This window comes from Canis aureus, chromosome 2 (assembly GCF_053574225.1).
Source record: "Canis aureus isolate CA01 chromosome 2, VMU_Caureus_v.1.0, whole genome shotgun sequence".
NCBI classification, from domain to species: Eukaryota; Metazoa; Chordata; class Mammalia; order Carnivora; family Canidae; genus Canis; species Canis aureus.
The window spans coordinates 61,515,442-61,529,727 of record NC_135612.1 but is presented as its reverse complement, the minus strand read 5'-3'; the positions used below and the strand labels follow the sequence as shown (position 1 = coordinate 61,529,727).

Genomic DNA, 14,286 nt, shown 5'->3' with positions numbered 1-14,286 from the left:
TTGCATTCCACTTTGTACAGTGAGGCTTGGGCCATCAAGCTGGGGTGGGGGTTCCAGAGGCTCAGACAGGCATTAGAGTCCCATGTTAGCTTCTGTCTTCATGTGTCCTTCTCCACGCGTCTCTTCTTATAAGGTACCAGCAGTATTGAATTAGGGTCCTCCCCCTCTGCTGGTCCAGGATGACCTCAGTGTGCCTAAGAAAACCTGCCAGGGCCCAATAAGGTCACCCTCACAGGCCCTGGCCGGTTAGCACATAGACTGCTTTTGGGGAATACAATTCAACCCATAGCAACCACACAGCTATTTTCCTGTTTTAATTAGATGCTATCAATAAGCAATTATGGTATTTCACTTGAAAATCCAGATCTTTGTCCTGCTCCAGCCTGAGAACTTGCAGGGTGGAGCGAGAGCTAGCTATCCCCCCTCATGGGGCATTCTCCACGGGCTTACTGCAGCCCAGCCCCAGCGCTCCTGCCCTGTGGACACTAGAGTTTGGGACCTCCATCTGGCCCCATGTTCTTGGCTGGGTGGTGATGCCTCCAGGGGACACCTGGCAATTTCTGAGGACATTTTTGGTCATCACAACTGGGGATAAGATGTGGGCAGCGTTGGGGGGAGTTGCTCCTAGCATTAGTCAAAAGAGTCCAGGGATGCTGCTAAACGTGCTGCAATTCACAGGCTGGTACCCATGACACAGAGGTCCCCAGCCCCAAATGTCAACAGTTCCCAGGTTGGAGACCCTCCCTGCATTTATCTTGGCAGATGGCCACCCTGTTGAAGACTACATTTCCCAGGCCTCCCTTGCAGTAGGTATGGCCATGTGACCACATTCTGACCAATGAGATGTCAGCATGTGGACTGTATGCAACTTCCCGGTGAGGATGCCCTGCCTTTGGACGACCGTGTGTCCTCCCATCCCAGCGGGCTGAGGGCTGAGGGCTGAGGGCTGAGGGCTGAGCGTGGGTGCATGGCAATGGCCCCCTCTGGCCCAGCCAACCCCAAGCTGGAGGTGGGAGCTGCCTGCTGGCACCAGCACCCTCCGCCGGTCAGGCAGTCGTGCTGGTCCTGCCGACCCTCGGGGGTTCATCACTCCAGCCCCTCTAGCCACCATGTTCTGGGCTGCTTTGTTACAGCAGCAGCCCCGGTACCCTGACTCACAGTCCTAAATCTCAGGCTGGCCCCATTCCCTCCTGAGACAAATTTCTGGTTTAAATCAGAGCCTTTCTGGGAAGGCAAAACTCAAGAATGAAACATAGCAGATATTGCTGAGCCCAAGCTCACAGTGTCCAGGTTCCAACATAAACATTCCAACACTCCTGCCAGCGGCACACACTGCTGGGCCTGCCTCCCTGCCTTCCAGAAACACTCGGGGATCGGGCTCCGCATAGGAAATCTTCACAGGGGAAACTTCACAGGGTCAAGCTGAATGGGAGCATTCTTCACTTTTTTTTCCCCCAAACACATCAAGGGCTCTTCTGCATTTTCTGAAAAATCTGAAAAAAAAAAAAAAAGCCAAACAAAACTAAAAATATCTCTGGACTCCCTCTAGCTCTGTAGCATATGCCTGCTGTGGTCCCAGTCATAGGTCATGGGCATGACTTTGCTTTCATGTAATTAACCATTTCTGGCAGACTTGCTCCCCAAATTCTATGTGGGGCCACTGTGATCCAGGGAGCAGGGACACGGGCTTCACGATGGAGGGGGGTCCCTTAGCGAGCGCCAACATCCATGGGGGCACATGCCCCATGTCCACGCACGGTGCTCCCTGCACACTCAGGAGAGCAGGTGGGGCCCAGAACCTTGGGTTACAGTGATGGATCGATCTGTCTCACTCTTCCCCACTCTGAGCCCCACACATACTTGGTGCTCAGCAAATTAGAGGCAGCACAGTGGAGCAGATAGAACCTGGCTTGCTGAGAAGTCAGCCTTGGGGCTGTCTGGGCCTCGCCTGTCTTAACTATAAAGCAAGAATCAAAATGCCTATCTTGTGGAGGTATTCATTCATTCATTCATTCATTCATTCATTCATTCCCCCAAACACCTACAGGCTCTGTATTCATTTCCTCTTTGCTAGAACAAATGATCAGACACTTAGTAGCTTACAAGAACACACATTTATTATCTTGCAGTTCTGCAGGCCAGAAGCTTAAAATGGGTGGGCAGGACTGGTTCCTCAGGGAAGATCCAGTGGAGAACCCGTTTCCTGGTTCTTTTCCAGCATCTAGAGGCTTGTGGTCTCTTCCTCCAGTCCCCCACCCGCTTCTGATATCACAACTGCTCTGTGACCCACCTTGTCTCTGTCCTTCACTTAGCAGGACCCTCGTTACTACATTTAGGGATAACATGCCAGCTCACAGTCCTCAGCTGAATCCTACCCGAAGGATCTTTTTAGTGCTTCAGGTCACATGTCCCAGTTGGGGCAGTGAGGGCACAGGTGTGTGTGTATTTTGTCTATCACAGACTGGCACAGTGATTCTGAGGAGGCAGCAGGGGTTGTGGACAGCAAATCGATCAGGGTGCAATCAGCCCCGAGCTACAGAACCTCCTCACAAAGGGCTCAGACAGCAAGGCCACTTAGCATCCCCTCTGCAGGAAGCCTGACCAAGGATGGATCTCGGGTGGGTTCACTTGGAGGCTCCAGAGTAACAGCATGAAGGACCCTGGCTCCTCCCCCTCCAGTTACCATCCCTATGTCCAGCTCCTCAGGTCCCAAGAGCTGCCCGCTGTGAGCCTTGCACCCCTGCACTTGGGTGACCAAACAAGAAGAGAGGCAGCTGGCCTTCGTGTACATTTCTTGCTCATTATCAGGGAAGTGGTACTGGCTGAGACTGGCCGTGTGGCCTCTCCTCCAGCCACTGGGAAAGGGAGATGGGTCCATCGTAATAGGCTCAGCGGCATCAGGACTCTTCCTCAGTGCCGGGAAGGTGTACCCCTTTCCTAGACACATCGCTGTTCCTCCACCAAAACGAACTGGGTGCATGGGTATATTAGTTATCAAGGTTGTATAACAAATTACACAGATGGACCAGCTTAAAATGACACACATCTATTATTACCTTACAGTTTCTATAGGCCAGGAGTCCAGGTGCAGGCTGACTGGGTCCCCTGCTCAGTGTCCAAAGGCCAAGATGAAGGTATCGGCTGAGGCTGAGATTTCTGAGGCCCATGGTCCCCTCCAGGCTCACACAGTTGTCAGTGGAACCCAGTTCCCTGAGGTCATGGTCCTTGTGTTCTGGTTGCTATTTGTCAGGGACTACTCCTGGCAACTAAAGGCCATCTTAGATCCTGTCTTTGTATCCCCTCTCATGACACTGCTTCATCTTGGAGGCCAGCAGAACCTCTCTGATACTTTCAAGGGGTTCACTTGATTAGGTCAGGCCCACCAAGGATAATCTTTAATTAATTCAGAGTCATCTTATCAGGGGCCTAACTAAGACAGTGACACTCTATCATATTCACAATCAAAACAGGGGATCACTCCAGGGCTTGGGTCATTGGGGGTCATCTGAGAATCCTGCCAACCTCAGTGGCCCAGGAAGCAGTGAGTGCTAGCTGCTGGGTACATGGCATGCCCACCCAGAAGACACTCCACTGCCTTCATTTTGGACAGACTGCTACCTCCTCATCCTCCAGTCTGGGCGGAGCCCTTACTTCTTCCAGAAAGTCTTCCCCGAGCCCCCAGACAGGCCAGAAAGCCCTCTTGGGCCCTACTACTTGCTCCCTCCATCTTCTGGCACCTCCCAGCTGGTTACTGCCTGTGCCTCGTCCCCCATGCTGGGCCTGAGTAGCACCTTGCTCTCTGTAGCCCACAGGCACTGGCCACACTTGGCATGAAGCAGGTGCCCAGGAGATGCCTGCTGAACAGATGCTGAATTTCCAGGGGGTGACATGAGGGGCCACACCTGAAATCTGCCCCAGAGCGGGAATGGGGAGGGTCTTCTGGTGGGTGGGCAGACTGGCGGACAGGGTCACTCCAGGCCTCAAATTCTCCACCTTCCGGCCTCGGCTTGGTGGTCACTCCCAGGAGACCCCTTCCGAGGCCACCCACTATGGAAGCCAGTTATTGGGGCAGACTCAAGGCAAAAGCAAGTGGGGGCCAACAGCCTAACAGTGGGATGGAGGGGAGGGACCCTGTCCCAGGCTTGGACCCACATGCAAGACCTCTGGGCTTGACTATTCTCTCCTGCAGAATGGGACGATCACACATGGTCCCACTACCCATGGACTGTTCAGGCCAGGCCTGGCCCGGGGGACATGCTCCCTCATGGTGGCTCCTATGAGTGCTGCCAACGGGCAGGGGCTCTGGGGGCCTGGGCAGGAGGTGGCCAGGGTGGACTCTGGATCATTAAGATTCAGAGATGCCAAGGGTCATGGTCCAGGGAACCCTGAGGGGGGCGGCTCCCGAAGCCCAGGCGGGGGCCGGTGGAGCCATGTCTTCCACCTGTTCAGGTGTGTGATGAGCAGAGGTGAGAGCAAGTGCTCCAGGCCCAGGGAGTAGCAACCGAGGCAGAAGAATGGTGGACACGGCAAGGGACCCTGCAGCAAGCAGGCCCTGAAGTAAAAGCCCCGCAGACACTGTCCCCCAGAGCTGGGACGTCAGCCCTCGGGGACGTGACTCTGTTGTTGCCATCTACAGGCTGAGCGAAAGGAAAGGCAGCTTGCTAAGGTTGCATGGGGACACCTGGTCAGCCCGACTCTAGAGGCCAGGCCTAGGAGGGTCTTGAATGCCAGGCTCAGGCATCTGGGCAGCAGCAAGCCTGGTAGGGAGGACCCTGTCAAGCCTGGAAGCAGACGGCAGAGGGGCAGGCCAGACGCAGGATGCCACGAGAGGACGGTGCAGCAGCCAGGATGCGCAGGGGACGGGAGTGAGCTTGACCTCCGGCAGGCCCTGGGCTGAGTGCGGTCCACAGCTGGTGCTGAAGAAAACACGCTGACCCACTGCTTTCATCTCTTACCCTCATTGCAAATCAAAGCCGGTCCCTGAAGCAGTTCTTTCTCTAGAAGGACTTGTGCCAGCTCTGAGAGAACTCAGCTGTGCCAAATCCATCAATGTGATCAATATTGCAATGGATTTGGTCTGCGGGTTAGTGCATGGAGAGCCAGGCCCCGGGCCAGCAGATCCAGGCCATGGTCTAAGGTCTAACAAGACAAAGCGCTTCTGGAATTCTTCAGGGAGGGGCAGGCAGAGAGGCAAGCCTCATTTTTCCCTGCTTGTCTTTAAAAATGAAATTTCAAATAAACACAGGGGGCGAAAATCCTCAGCTCGGCTGGAAGAAGGAAACAGGTCTTCTTGGTCTGGAGCCTGGGAAGCCAGGTCAGTCTCCCTCTCACTGCACCTGCTACAGAAGAGGAAGGAGCCTTGTTTCCCTGCCTCCAGGCCCTTGCCCCTCCCCACCGCTGCGGGCGCCCAGCAGAGGACCAGATGCAACACCCACTTCCAGGAGCTCACAGCCAAGTGGGGTCAGAGCTGGCACGGACCTTACAACTCTCCAGTCTAATATCCCCACCTTACAGATGGGAAGACTGAGGCCAGGAGGCTGCCAGGTAGCAAGCAAGTGATGAGCAGGAGCTCCTGTGCACATCCAGCATCAGCAACGTCCACAGAATGGAGGTAGAGAGGAACCACCAGGCGGTGGCTCAGGGGCCTGGCAGCTCCGGGGTGAGGCATCCCTATGCTCTGCCGGGCACCACCTGCGCTGAGCACACTCTAGATGTCCGGCCTGGCCAAGGAGCACGGAGGACATCGGGACCTCCATTGTATTCCTGACTCACCCTTTACCCCCAACTCCTCCACCAGCTTTGATTGAGCCCCTACAAGAGCCATAGTGGGGCCCTGCACAGGCAGTGGGTGAGACATGGCCTGCTCTCAGGAACCCCCAGTCGAGAGGGACAGGGTCTGATGACGGCCTGCCCCTGCCGGGCGCACAGGCGACCAGCTAAGTAAGGAAGGGGCTTCTGCTCTAGCCTGGAAGATTAGGGAAGTCTGCTGGGGAATCGTGTAAACACATTTTGAAGGAAGAGAAGAGCCCTGGGGATAGACGAGGCCCAGGGCTGCCAGCCTGGAGAACAGCATGTGCCAAGGCCCAGAGTCCGCGGCAGGCAGTGACGAATGGGCTTGCAGCCTGGAGGGAGTGGGCTGAAGAGCCATCTGAACGAGCTGGGCGGAGGTGAGCAGGCTGAGGAAGCAGAGCCCAGCCGGAAACTAGGAAGAGCTACCGGCAATGGGGCGGCCGAACACATCCTCCCCACGGCCTGGGAGGGTGAGTAAGGCCTTGGGCACCTGTGCGTGTGTGTGTGCATGCATGCCTATGTGGGGGGTGAGCACACACGCTTGCACGTGTGTTGATACATGTGAGTGCATGCACGTATGAGTGGCTATGTGCAGCAATGTGCACGGATACACGTATATGCACATGTGAGGCATACATAAATTTATGCACCTATATGCATATAACAAGTGTACATGATTTTATGCAGGTGTGAGGATCGGGGTCTATGAACATGTACGTGGATAGTAACTGTGTGTGCATGAATATCTGTGTGTGTAGTGTATGAAAGAACACACACAAGTATGTTCATGCCTGCCTGCCTATGGAAGCACATGCATGCATGTGTGCACATCACATGTGCACATAGATATTCATACGAAAGCCCTATATAATTTACATGGCTGCGTGTATGCACATATGTATGCAGCACGCATGGATGTGTGTCCATATGTATGTGGTTACACCAGCATATGTGTGCACAAAAATGTGTGTACATGCATGTGTGTGTACATGTACACATGGGTATGTCTGTGCAAATGAACAAGTGCATGCAGATATGTGTGTGCATGTGCACCTGAATACATGTGCACGTCTGTGTGTGTGCATGCATAGCTGCATGCAGGGAAGCAGGTCACGGAGACACACTCTCCTCCACCAGGACAGGCCACTGGTGGAACACAGAGCACTGCCCCCCAGGTGTGCACCTGGTAGGCATGCTTCCAGTTCCCTTCTCACAGCATTGGGGGCCAGGAGCCAATGTCCTACGGCTGTGTGGCCCTGGGGGGACCAACCATTCCTTCTGGGCTCCACTCACTCATCATGGGTGGGAGGAAGGGCCACCCTGCCTTGGCAGCTCCAAGAGGCTTCGCTGTTATAGGACTTTCCTTGTAAGATGTCCCATGCCCCTCCCCAGCGCCTTCCCCTGCCCCCTCCTTCAGGGCAGCCTGAAGCCTTAGAACACCCTCCCTGTCATCCCTCTGGGTCCTGCCAAGCCTGGGCTGGGCCATCAGCAACTCACGGGGACAGGCAGCCTCTTCAGGCACATGCTGTTTTGCTGGTTACAGGATAATCAGGAGCAGTTTGTCAAGCCTCATTTTCAATGTCTGGGGTAAGAGGCCTCTCTAGCTCCTTTTGGAACAGCTGCAGTCCCTGGGGCCTCCCTCCCTGCACGCAGGCAGGTCTGCGTTCATACAGCGCAGCCCCGGAGCCCAGCCAAGGCCTTCTCTGCCCCGAGGACTCTTCAGAGGACTCAGCCCTCCTCTCCCCCTCTGGGCCCTGATGCACAGGAGAGGTGCTGCCTCCTTCCTCTTCCTGGGTTGTGCCAGGGAGACGGTGCCAACGCTCCTGAGGTCAAAAGGCCAGCCAGGCATCCCCAGGGGCCTGAGTCACTGGGCCATCCAGGCACTCCAGATGTCCCAGCCTGGCCTGGCGAGCCACTTCCTGGGCAGTGGGAAGTCCTGTCTGCTTCGGGCCCCAGGTACTGTGTCCTTCCTCCAAATTCTTCGTGCTGGCCATCCTTGATTACGAACATGTGAGATGTCCAGTGCAGCCAGGACCCTGGATGTCCCAACAACCCCAGGCACCCTCCCCCACAAAGATGAGAATCCACATTGTCAGGAGGAGGCCCACGTGGCTGGCCAGCTGCTGGGGGGAGGGAGCTCCCTAAAACCTACATCTGACCCCTGCCACTTCCTTTTTTTTGGATCCTCCTCTGGCTCCCCCTGCCTCTAGGACAAAGCCCATCCCCCTACCCCAGGGGAAACAACCCATAGGGGCTTCTCACTTCCTAATAACTTGCCTCCATTCTCCAAAGGCAGCTCAGAGGTCACCTCCTCCAGGAAGCATTCCTTGACAACTCCACTCCCAGCCTGAAGGATGAAGTCCAGGGCACTGACAGCATCCACTGCAGCATCACAGTGTGTGGTACCAACCATCCCAGGTGACAAAAGGCCCAGTACGGACCAGGGTGGGTGTATGCCAACCACGGAGGATGTGAATACAAGCACAATCCAGGCCTCCTTCCTGGACTAGGGGACCCTTTCCCAGGGATGGAGCCTTTCTACCTTCTCTGGGCCACATGCATCTCATATGCACTTATGGCTTTGCTCCCAAAAAGTGCACAAAAGCCCAGGACTGGCTAGGGTGGTTTGGCCCTTCTTGGGCAGTGTCACCATCCAGAAGCTGATTGCTGGCCTGGTCCTGGCCTGACCCCTCCTCCTCCATGTAAGGGGGCTGATGAGGATGCTGGGCTCCCAGTGGGCATCTCTGCTATGACACCAGTGCTGTGCCACATAAGACCCTTTGAACCTTTCCAGAGCTCAGAGAAGACAAAAGGCAGCCCCAAAGCCACACACATTTCCAGGCTTTGCTACCGGGATGCTCTAATCCTCCCCTGTACACCTTCCTAGAACCCAGAGGCACCCCATCCCCAGGCCCCCAGCCACAGGCCCCTACCCTTCCATCTGGGGACACAGGGAAAGCTGCTGGCCTGCCTGGGTGCTTTTCTGGACTGCGGGGAGGAAAGGCCCTCCCCTCCTCCTGGCAAGAAATGTCAGGCCTGGGAACTCCAGCCTCCTCCCCAGGGTCTGTCTCCCACAGACCTCGAGCTGCCTGGAGGTGGGAACCAGCGTTCTGCACACGACGGAGCGACAGTGCACGTTTGCTTAATGAATGCAGAGGGACATAAGGCAGGGGTAAGCCGGGGGTGGGGGAGATACTCCAACGGCTTGCCCCTAAGCCCGCAGGAATAAGGCACCCACGCAAACCCGCCCGTCATCCGGGAAATTCAGTCTGGGTGTTTGACAGAGGCGGTGATTTTGAACATCCCCCCCCCCTTTAAAAGCAGGGGCACGGAGCATGGGAATTAAACTTCAATAATTGCCAACATGGATGCAGAGCCTGGGAGCCTGCCCAGGGCTTCCACTGGCACCGCCGTCATGATTCATGCTCCAGCAGCGCTTGGAAGTGGGCAGAGAAGGGAGCTGAGGCCGAGGGGCAGGGAGGTGGCTCTGCCCTGGAACCACCACCAGGGATCGCAGCCCGACCCGGACTCCGCAGGACCCCTGCGCACCCAGGCAGCATCGCGTCCTCCGCCAGGCAGCGAGCGGTTGGCTCTCCAATCAGGCGGCGGACCCCGAGCCGACCGGTGCTGCGCGCGAGTGTGCGCGCCCGCGTGTGCGTGCGCGTGTGCCCGGGGGAGGCTAGGAGGCTCTTGTCTTAGAAAGAGCAGGTTTCTGGAACTCACCGCCCAGGCCATCCAGCACTCAACCCCGTCCCGCAGACCGCAGTCGGCCCTGGAGGGGGCGCCCTCGCCGTGCGCGCGCGCCTCGCGCCACCGCCCTGGACTCCTCCCCGGCGCCGCGCGGGCAGGTTCGCCGAGGCGGCAGCGGGCTCCGGCTCCCGGGCCCGCTCCCCCCGGGCCGGCAGCGCTGGCCTGCCCGCCAGGCCGCCCCCGCCCGCCCGCGCCCCGCCCCGCGCGCCCGCCCCGCTGCGCAACTCTACCCAAGTTGGAAGCCGAGGCCGGGCGGCTGCACTCGCGCCGAGCGCACGGCGGCGGCGGCGGCGGCGGCGGCGGCGAAGGAGGAGGAGGCGGCGGCGGCGGCGGCGGCGGCGGCGGCTGCAGCGCAGCTAAGACGAGCGAGGCAGGCGAGGCGGAGCCCGCACGGCCGAACGCGGACCGCGGGGGGCGCCCGCGCCCGGAGCAGCGGGAGAAGGACGCGCGCCGGCGCCGGCGCCCTGCCCGGGAAAGTAAAGTTGGAGCCCGGGGCTGCGCGCGGGCGCTGGGGCCCGGAGGAGCGGCGGCCCGCGCCCCGGTGCGCCCAGCCCTAGCCGGCCGGATGGGAGGCGGAGCGCCCGGGCCGCCGCCGCCGCCGCCTGCAGCCTGCGCCCCGGTCGGGCGCCGGGGCCGCGGGGCCGCTCGGGCACGCCCGCTCGGGCGCCGCATCACCCCGGGCTCGCGGCCGGGGCGCTCCCCGTGAGCCGGGCCGAGGGCGGGGCCGCGCGAGGACCCCGGGACCTGCCCCCCTCCCCCCCGCCGCCGCGTCGCCGCTCGCTCCGGGAGCCTCCTGCTCTGCACTTACGCGCGCGGCAGCTGCGGGGAGCCCGGCAGCCACGCTCTCCGGCGCGCCGCCCGCCCGCCGAGCCACCACGGCCGAGGGCCGGCTGCGGGGCGCCCCGGGAGCAGGCGGCGATGCGGGCGCCGACCCGGGCTGGGGGGCGCCCGAGCTGCCGCGGCTGCGCCCCGGCTCCGGGCGGGACCGCGTAGCTCGCGGGAGGACCATGGCGTCCCCGGCGCTGGCGGCGGCGCTGGCGGCGGCGGCGGCGGTGGCGGGCCCCAACGCGAGCGGCGCCGGCGAGGGGGGCAGCGGCGGGGCCGCCAACGCCTCGGGCGCCGCGCCGGGGGCCGCCTGGGGGCCGCCCCCGGGCCAGTACTCGGCGGGCGCCGTGGCGGGGCTGGCGGCCGTGGTGGGCTTCCTCATCGTCTTCACCGTGGTGGGCAACGTGCTGGTGGTGATCGCCGTGCTGACCAGCCGCGCACTGCGCGCCCCGCAGAACCTCTTCCTGGTGTCCCTGGCCTCGGCTGACATCCTGGTGGCCACGCTGGTCATGCCCTTCTCGCTGGCCAACGAGCTCATGGCCTACTGGTACTTCGGGCAGGTGTGGTGCGGCGTGTACCTGGCGCTCGACGTGCTCTTCTGCACCTCGTCCATCGTGCACCTGTGCGCCATCAGCCTGGACCGCTACTGGTCGGTGACGCAGGCCGTCGAGTACAACCTGAAGCGCACGCCGCGCCGCGTCAAGGCGACCATCGTGGCCGTGTGGCTCATCTCGGCCGTCATCTCCTTCCCGCCGCTCGTCTCGCTCTACCGCCAGCCCGACAGTGCCGCCTACCCGCAGTGCGGCCTCAACGACGAGACGTGGTACATCCTGTCCTCCTGCATCGGCTCCTTCTTCGCGCCCTGCCTCATCATGGGCCTGGTCTACGCGCGCATCTACCGCGTGGCCAAGCTGCGCACCCGCACGCTCAGCGAGAAGCGCGCGCCCGCGGGCCCCGACGGCGCGTCCCCGACCACGGAGAACGGGCTGGGCGCGGCGGCCGGCCTGGGCGAGAACGGGCACTGCGCGCCCCCGCGCCGCCCGTGCGCCGACGTGGACCCGGAGGACAGCAGCGCGGCGGCCGAGCGGCGGCGGCGGCGGGGCGCGCTGCGGCGGGGCGGGCGGCGGCGCGCGGGGGGCGCGGGGGGCGCGGGGGCGGGCGCGGACGGGGACGGCCCGGGGCGGGGGCCGGGGCCGGGACCGGGGCCCGGGCCCCCCGACGCGGGCGCCCTGGCCGCCGCCAAGTCCCCGGGCCCCGGCGGGCGCCTGTCCCGCGCCAGCTCGCGCTCCGTCGAGTTCTTCCTGTCGCGCCGGCGCCGGGCGCGCAGCAGCGTGTGCCGCCGCAAGGTGGCCCAGGCGCGCGAGAAGCGCTTCACCTTCGTGCTGGCCGTGGTCATGGGCGTGTTCGTGCTCTGCTGGTTCCCCTTCTTCTTCAGCTACAGCCTGTACGGGATCTGCCGCGAGGCCTGCCAGGTGCCCGACCCGCTCTTCAAGTTTTTCTTCTGGATCGGCTACTGCAACAGCTCGCTCAACCCGGTCATCTACACCGTCTTTAACCAGGACTTCCGGCGGTCCTTTAAGCACATCCTCTTCCGACGGAGGAGAAGGGGCTTCAGGCAGTGAGCGGCAGCGGCAGCGGCAGCGGCGCCCCCGGCCCCGCGGAGACCGTGGACGGCTGGGGCCTGGGAAAGCTCCACCACCCCGCACCCCCAGGGGAAAACGGGGGCGGGGCAGCTGCCCCAGAGACCCGGGATCGATCTGCCTCCAGGGCGCAGGGGAGCGCACGGGCAGGGCAGGAGGGTGGGCTGAGAATGAGCAGGGCACCCCCCGGGGGAGCGGGAGGAGAGAGGGGCGACCCCTCTGCCTTCCCGTCTCAGCCAAGGGCTGCTTCCGGGCTTCAGCTTGGATAGGCTCTGGGGGAGCCTGCAGAGGTGCGGCTGGGGGGTCAGGGTCTTAGCAGAAGTGAGTGCAATCTCCCAAACTGGGGAGAAAGGAGCCCCCCCCAACACACACCACCACCACCCTACCCCCCTCTGAGCAAGGGCTGACTTCCCCAGGACCTAGTGGGGGCGGCTGTCTTGGAAGAGGAGAGACGCAGTGACAATCTTTGGTTACTGAAAGTATTTACATGTTTGCCAAAAATGACAGCCAAAACAACCAAACTATTTTCTAAATAAACCTTTGTAATCTAAGTATTGGGTGCAGCTGTCAGTCCTTAAGCCCGCATGGTGGGAGGATAGGGGGGTACCTTCCAGACCTCACCCTGCCTACCCTGCCCCTGGGGATGGAAGGGGGACACTCCGGGTCTCCAGATTCCAACATCCCCTCGTGCAGGAGAAGGAGGGTGTCTTTTTTTTTTTTTTTTTAATGATACTAAAGGTAAAACTCTGTGCTGTAATTGGCTGAGAGAGAAAAGAAACCAAGCACCCCCCACACTGGGTCCCAGTTTAGATCCTGGAGGTCTGCCCTCCCTCCCTCATCCCTATCCCTGCTCCCCCCCACCCCCACATCCAGTTCCTGGCCTGGGAGCCCCTCCCCCGTGGAGGGAGGCAGGGCTCCTTGGACCTGAGGCTCCAGTTCCACCTGCCTCCGGGGTAACTTCAGATCAGTCCCCCACCTCTGAACACTTTGTGGGTTTGCCACTTTGGAGGAATTGCCATGAATGAGAGCTGCCTCCAAGGGGGCCCCATCCACAGATGGAGTGAGGTCCAGGCCAAGACAAGCTTCCAGATCCTTATTCTATACCAGAGACCTTTATCAATTTCTTGCTGTTTTTGGATATTGAGGGTCAAAAACAATGGGACCACCTGCATTGGCTGGGGACGGGGCTGGGGCCTCACCTGTCCTCCCGAAACCCCACTGCCCATGCAGCCAAGCCTTGCCTTCTTGCTCAGCTCCCCCTGCCCCCAGGTGTCTGTACTCACTCCACACTGAGGAGGGGTGGCTAGAAGAAGCTGGCATTAAGTGTAGCAGTTCTCCCCCCAGAGTCTTCCAGTCCCTATCACAGAGTCTGGAAACCCCTGGCTGATGGGGGCTCCTTCTGCAGATCCCTGCTGTGGCCGTGCTGTCCTCCTGTTGCTCCCTCTCTGGTTCTCCTTGGCCTTCCATATGTACCCTCCTCCGCCCAGCTGAGCTCTTGCTTGGATCCCCATCCACCTGTCCTTGACCTAGGGTGGCCATGGGTGTGTCCTCTGAATGCCTCAGCCCCGGGTCCTGCCTTCATTCCAGAGTCACTGACCCCTGAATCAGGAGCCGGGTCGGGGCGGGGGGATGCTTAGCTGGCCTAACTTGTTGGGGCTGTCCCTTGGAGACCCCTCCTCTGCAGCTGCCCCATCCCATCACCCCAAATTAGGTTTCTCAGGACACCCTACCTGGGACGAGCTCTCCAGGACCATGCCCACCCTCAATCATGGCTCAGGGACAGGGTGGGGAGCTGAGACCCAGAGCAATGGAAGGATGGAGGGGGCAGTGGGAATGGCCGGTCAAAGCTGAGTGGGGCATCCCTGACCTGCTACCAGGCAGGGGCCTGACAGGCTGTCCATGTCATAGGCCGGGCTCTGTTGCAGCATTGCTGAGCTAGCTTGGACAAACCCCTGCCCTTCCTGGGCCTCAGCACCCCTTCTGTGAAGTGGTGGTTGGGGGGTGTGTGTTGTTGGAAGCTCAGGCCCTGCCGGGCTGGCCGATCCATGACCCAACCTGTGAGCTGAGTGGGAGGTTGGCGGGCCTGGAGAGGTGACCTGCCCCTGGAGATGGCATGGCTGGCTCTGGTATTATTCCCTCAGAGCTGCAGGGCCTCCTCCGTGCGGTGGGGTATCGACACCCCCGCACAGGGCTTCTGGGGGACGCACTCCTGAGCCTGCAACAGGAGCACGCGGCGTGGAACGCGGCCCACGGAAGGATGTCAGCACACCCTGCTCTGTTT

The 14,286-nt window shown here is 60.6% G+C and overlaps 1 protein-coding gene and 2 long non-coding RNA genes across 3 annotated transcripts; 2 read left to right on the top strand and 1 right to left on the bottom strand.

The window, feature by feature from the left end:
* Positions 1 to 2,095: 2,095 nt before the first annotated feature.
* LOC144299842 (uncharacterized) lies at positions 2,096 to 13,846 on the bottom strand. The gene is made up of 2 exons (XR_013366509.1): positions 13,736 to 13,846; positions 2,096 to 8,137 (listed from the first exon to the last, which is right to left on the bottom strand). It is a non-coding gene; the product is annotated as an uncharacterized LOC144299842 (long non-coding RNA).
* Positions 5,849 to 9,663, top strand: LOC144299837 (uncharacterized). Its single transcript, XR_013366506.1, has 3 exons — positions 5,849 to 6,260; positions 8,083 to 8,962; positions 9,112 to 9,663. It is a non-coding gene; the product is annotated as an uncharacterized LOC144299837 (long non-coding RNA).
* ADRA2C (adrenoceptor alpha 2C) lies at positions 10,533 to 12,556 on the top strand. The gene has a single exon (XM_077875574.1). It carries the CDS (start codon positions 10,548 to 10,550, stop codon positions 11,985 to 11,987), a length of 1,440 nt encoding a protein of 479 aa, XP_077731700.1. The 5' UTR covers positions 10,533 to 10,547; the 3' UTR covers positions 11,988 to 12,556.
* Positions 13,847 to 14,286: the final 440 nt, after the last annotated feature.

What these genes read in the sequence shown, in the direction of transcription:
- ADRA2C (XM_077875574.1), top strand. Translation starts at nt 10,548, where the DNA reads ATGGCGTCCCCGGCGCTGGCGGCGGCGCTGGCGGCGGCGGCGGCGGTG.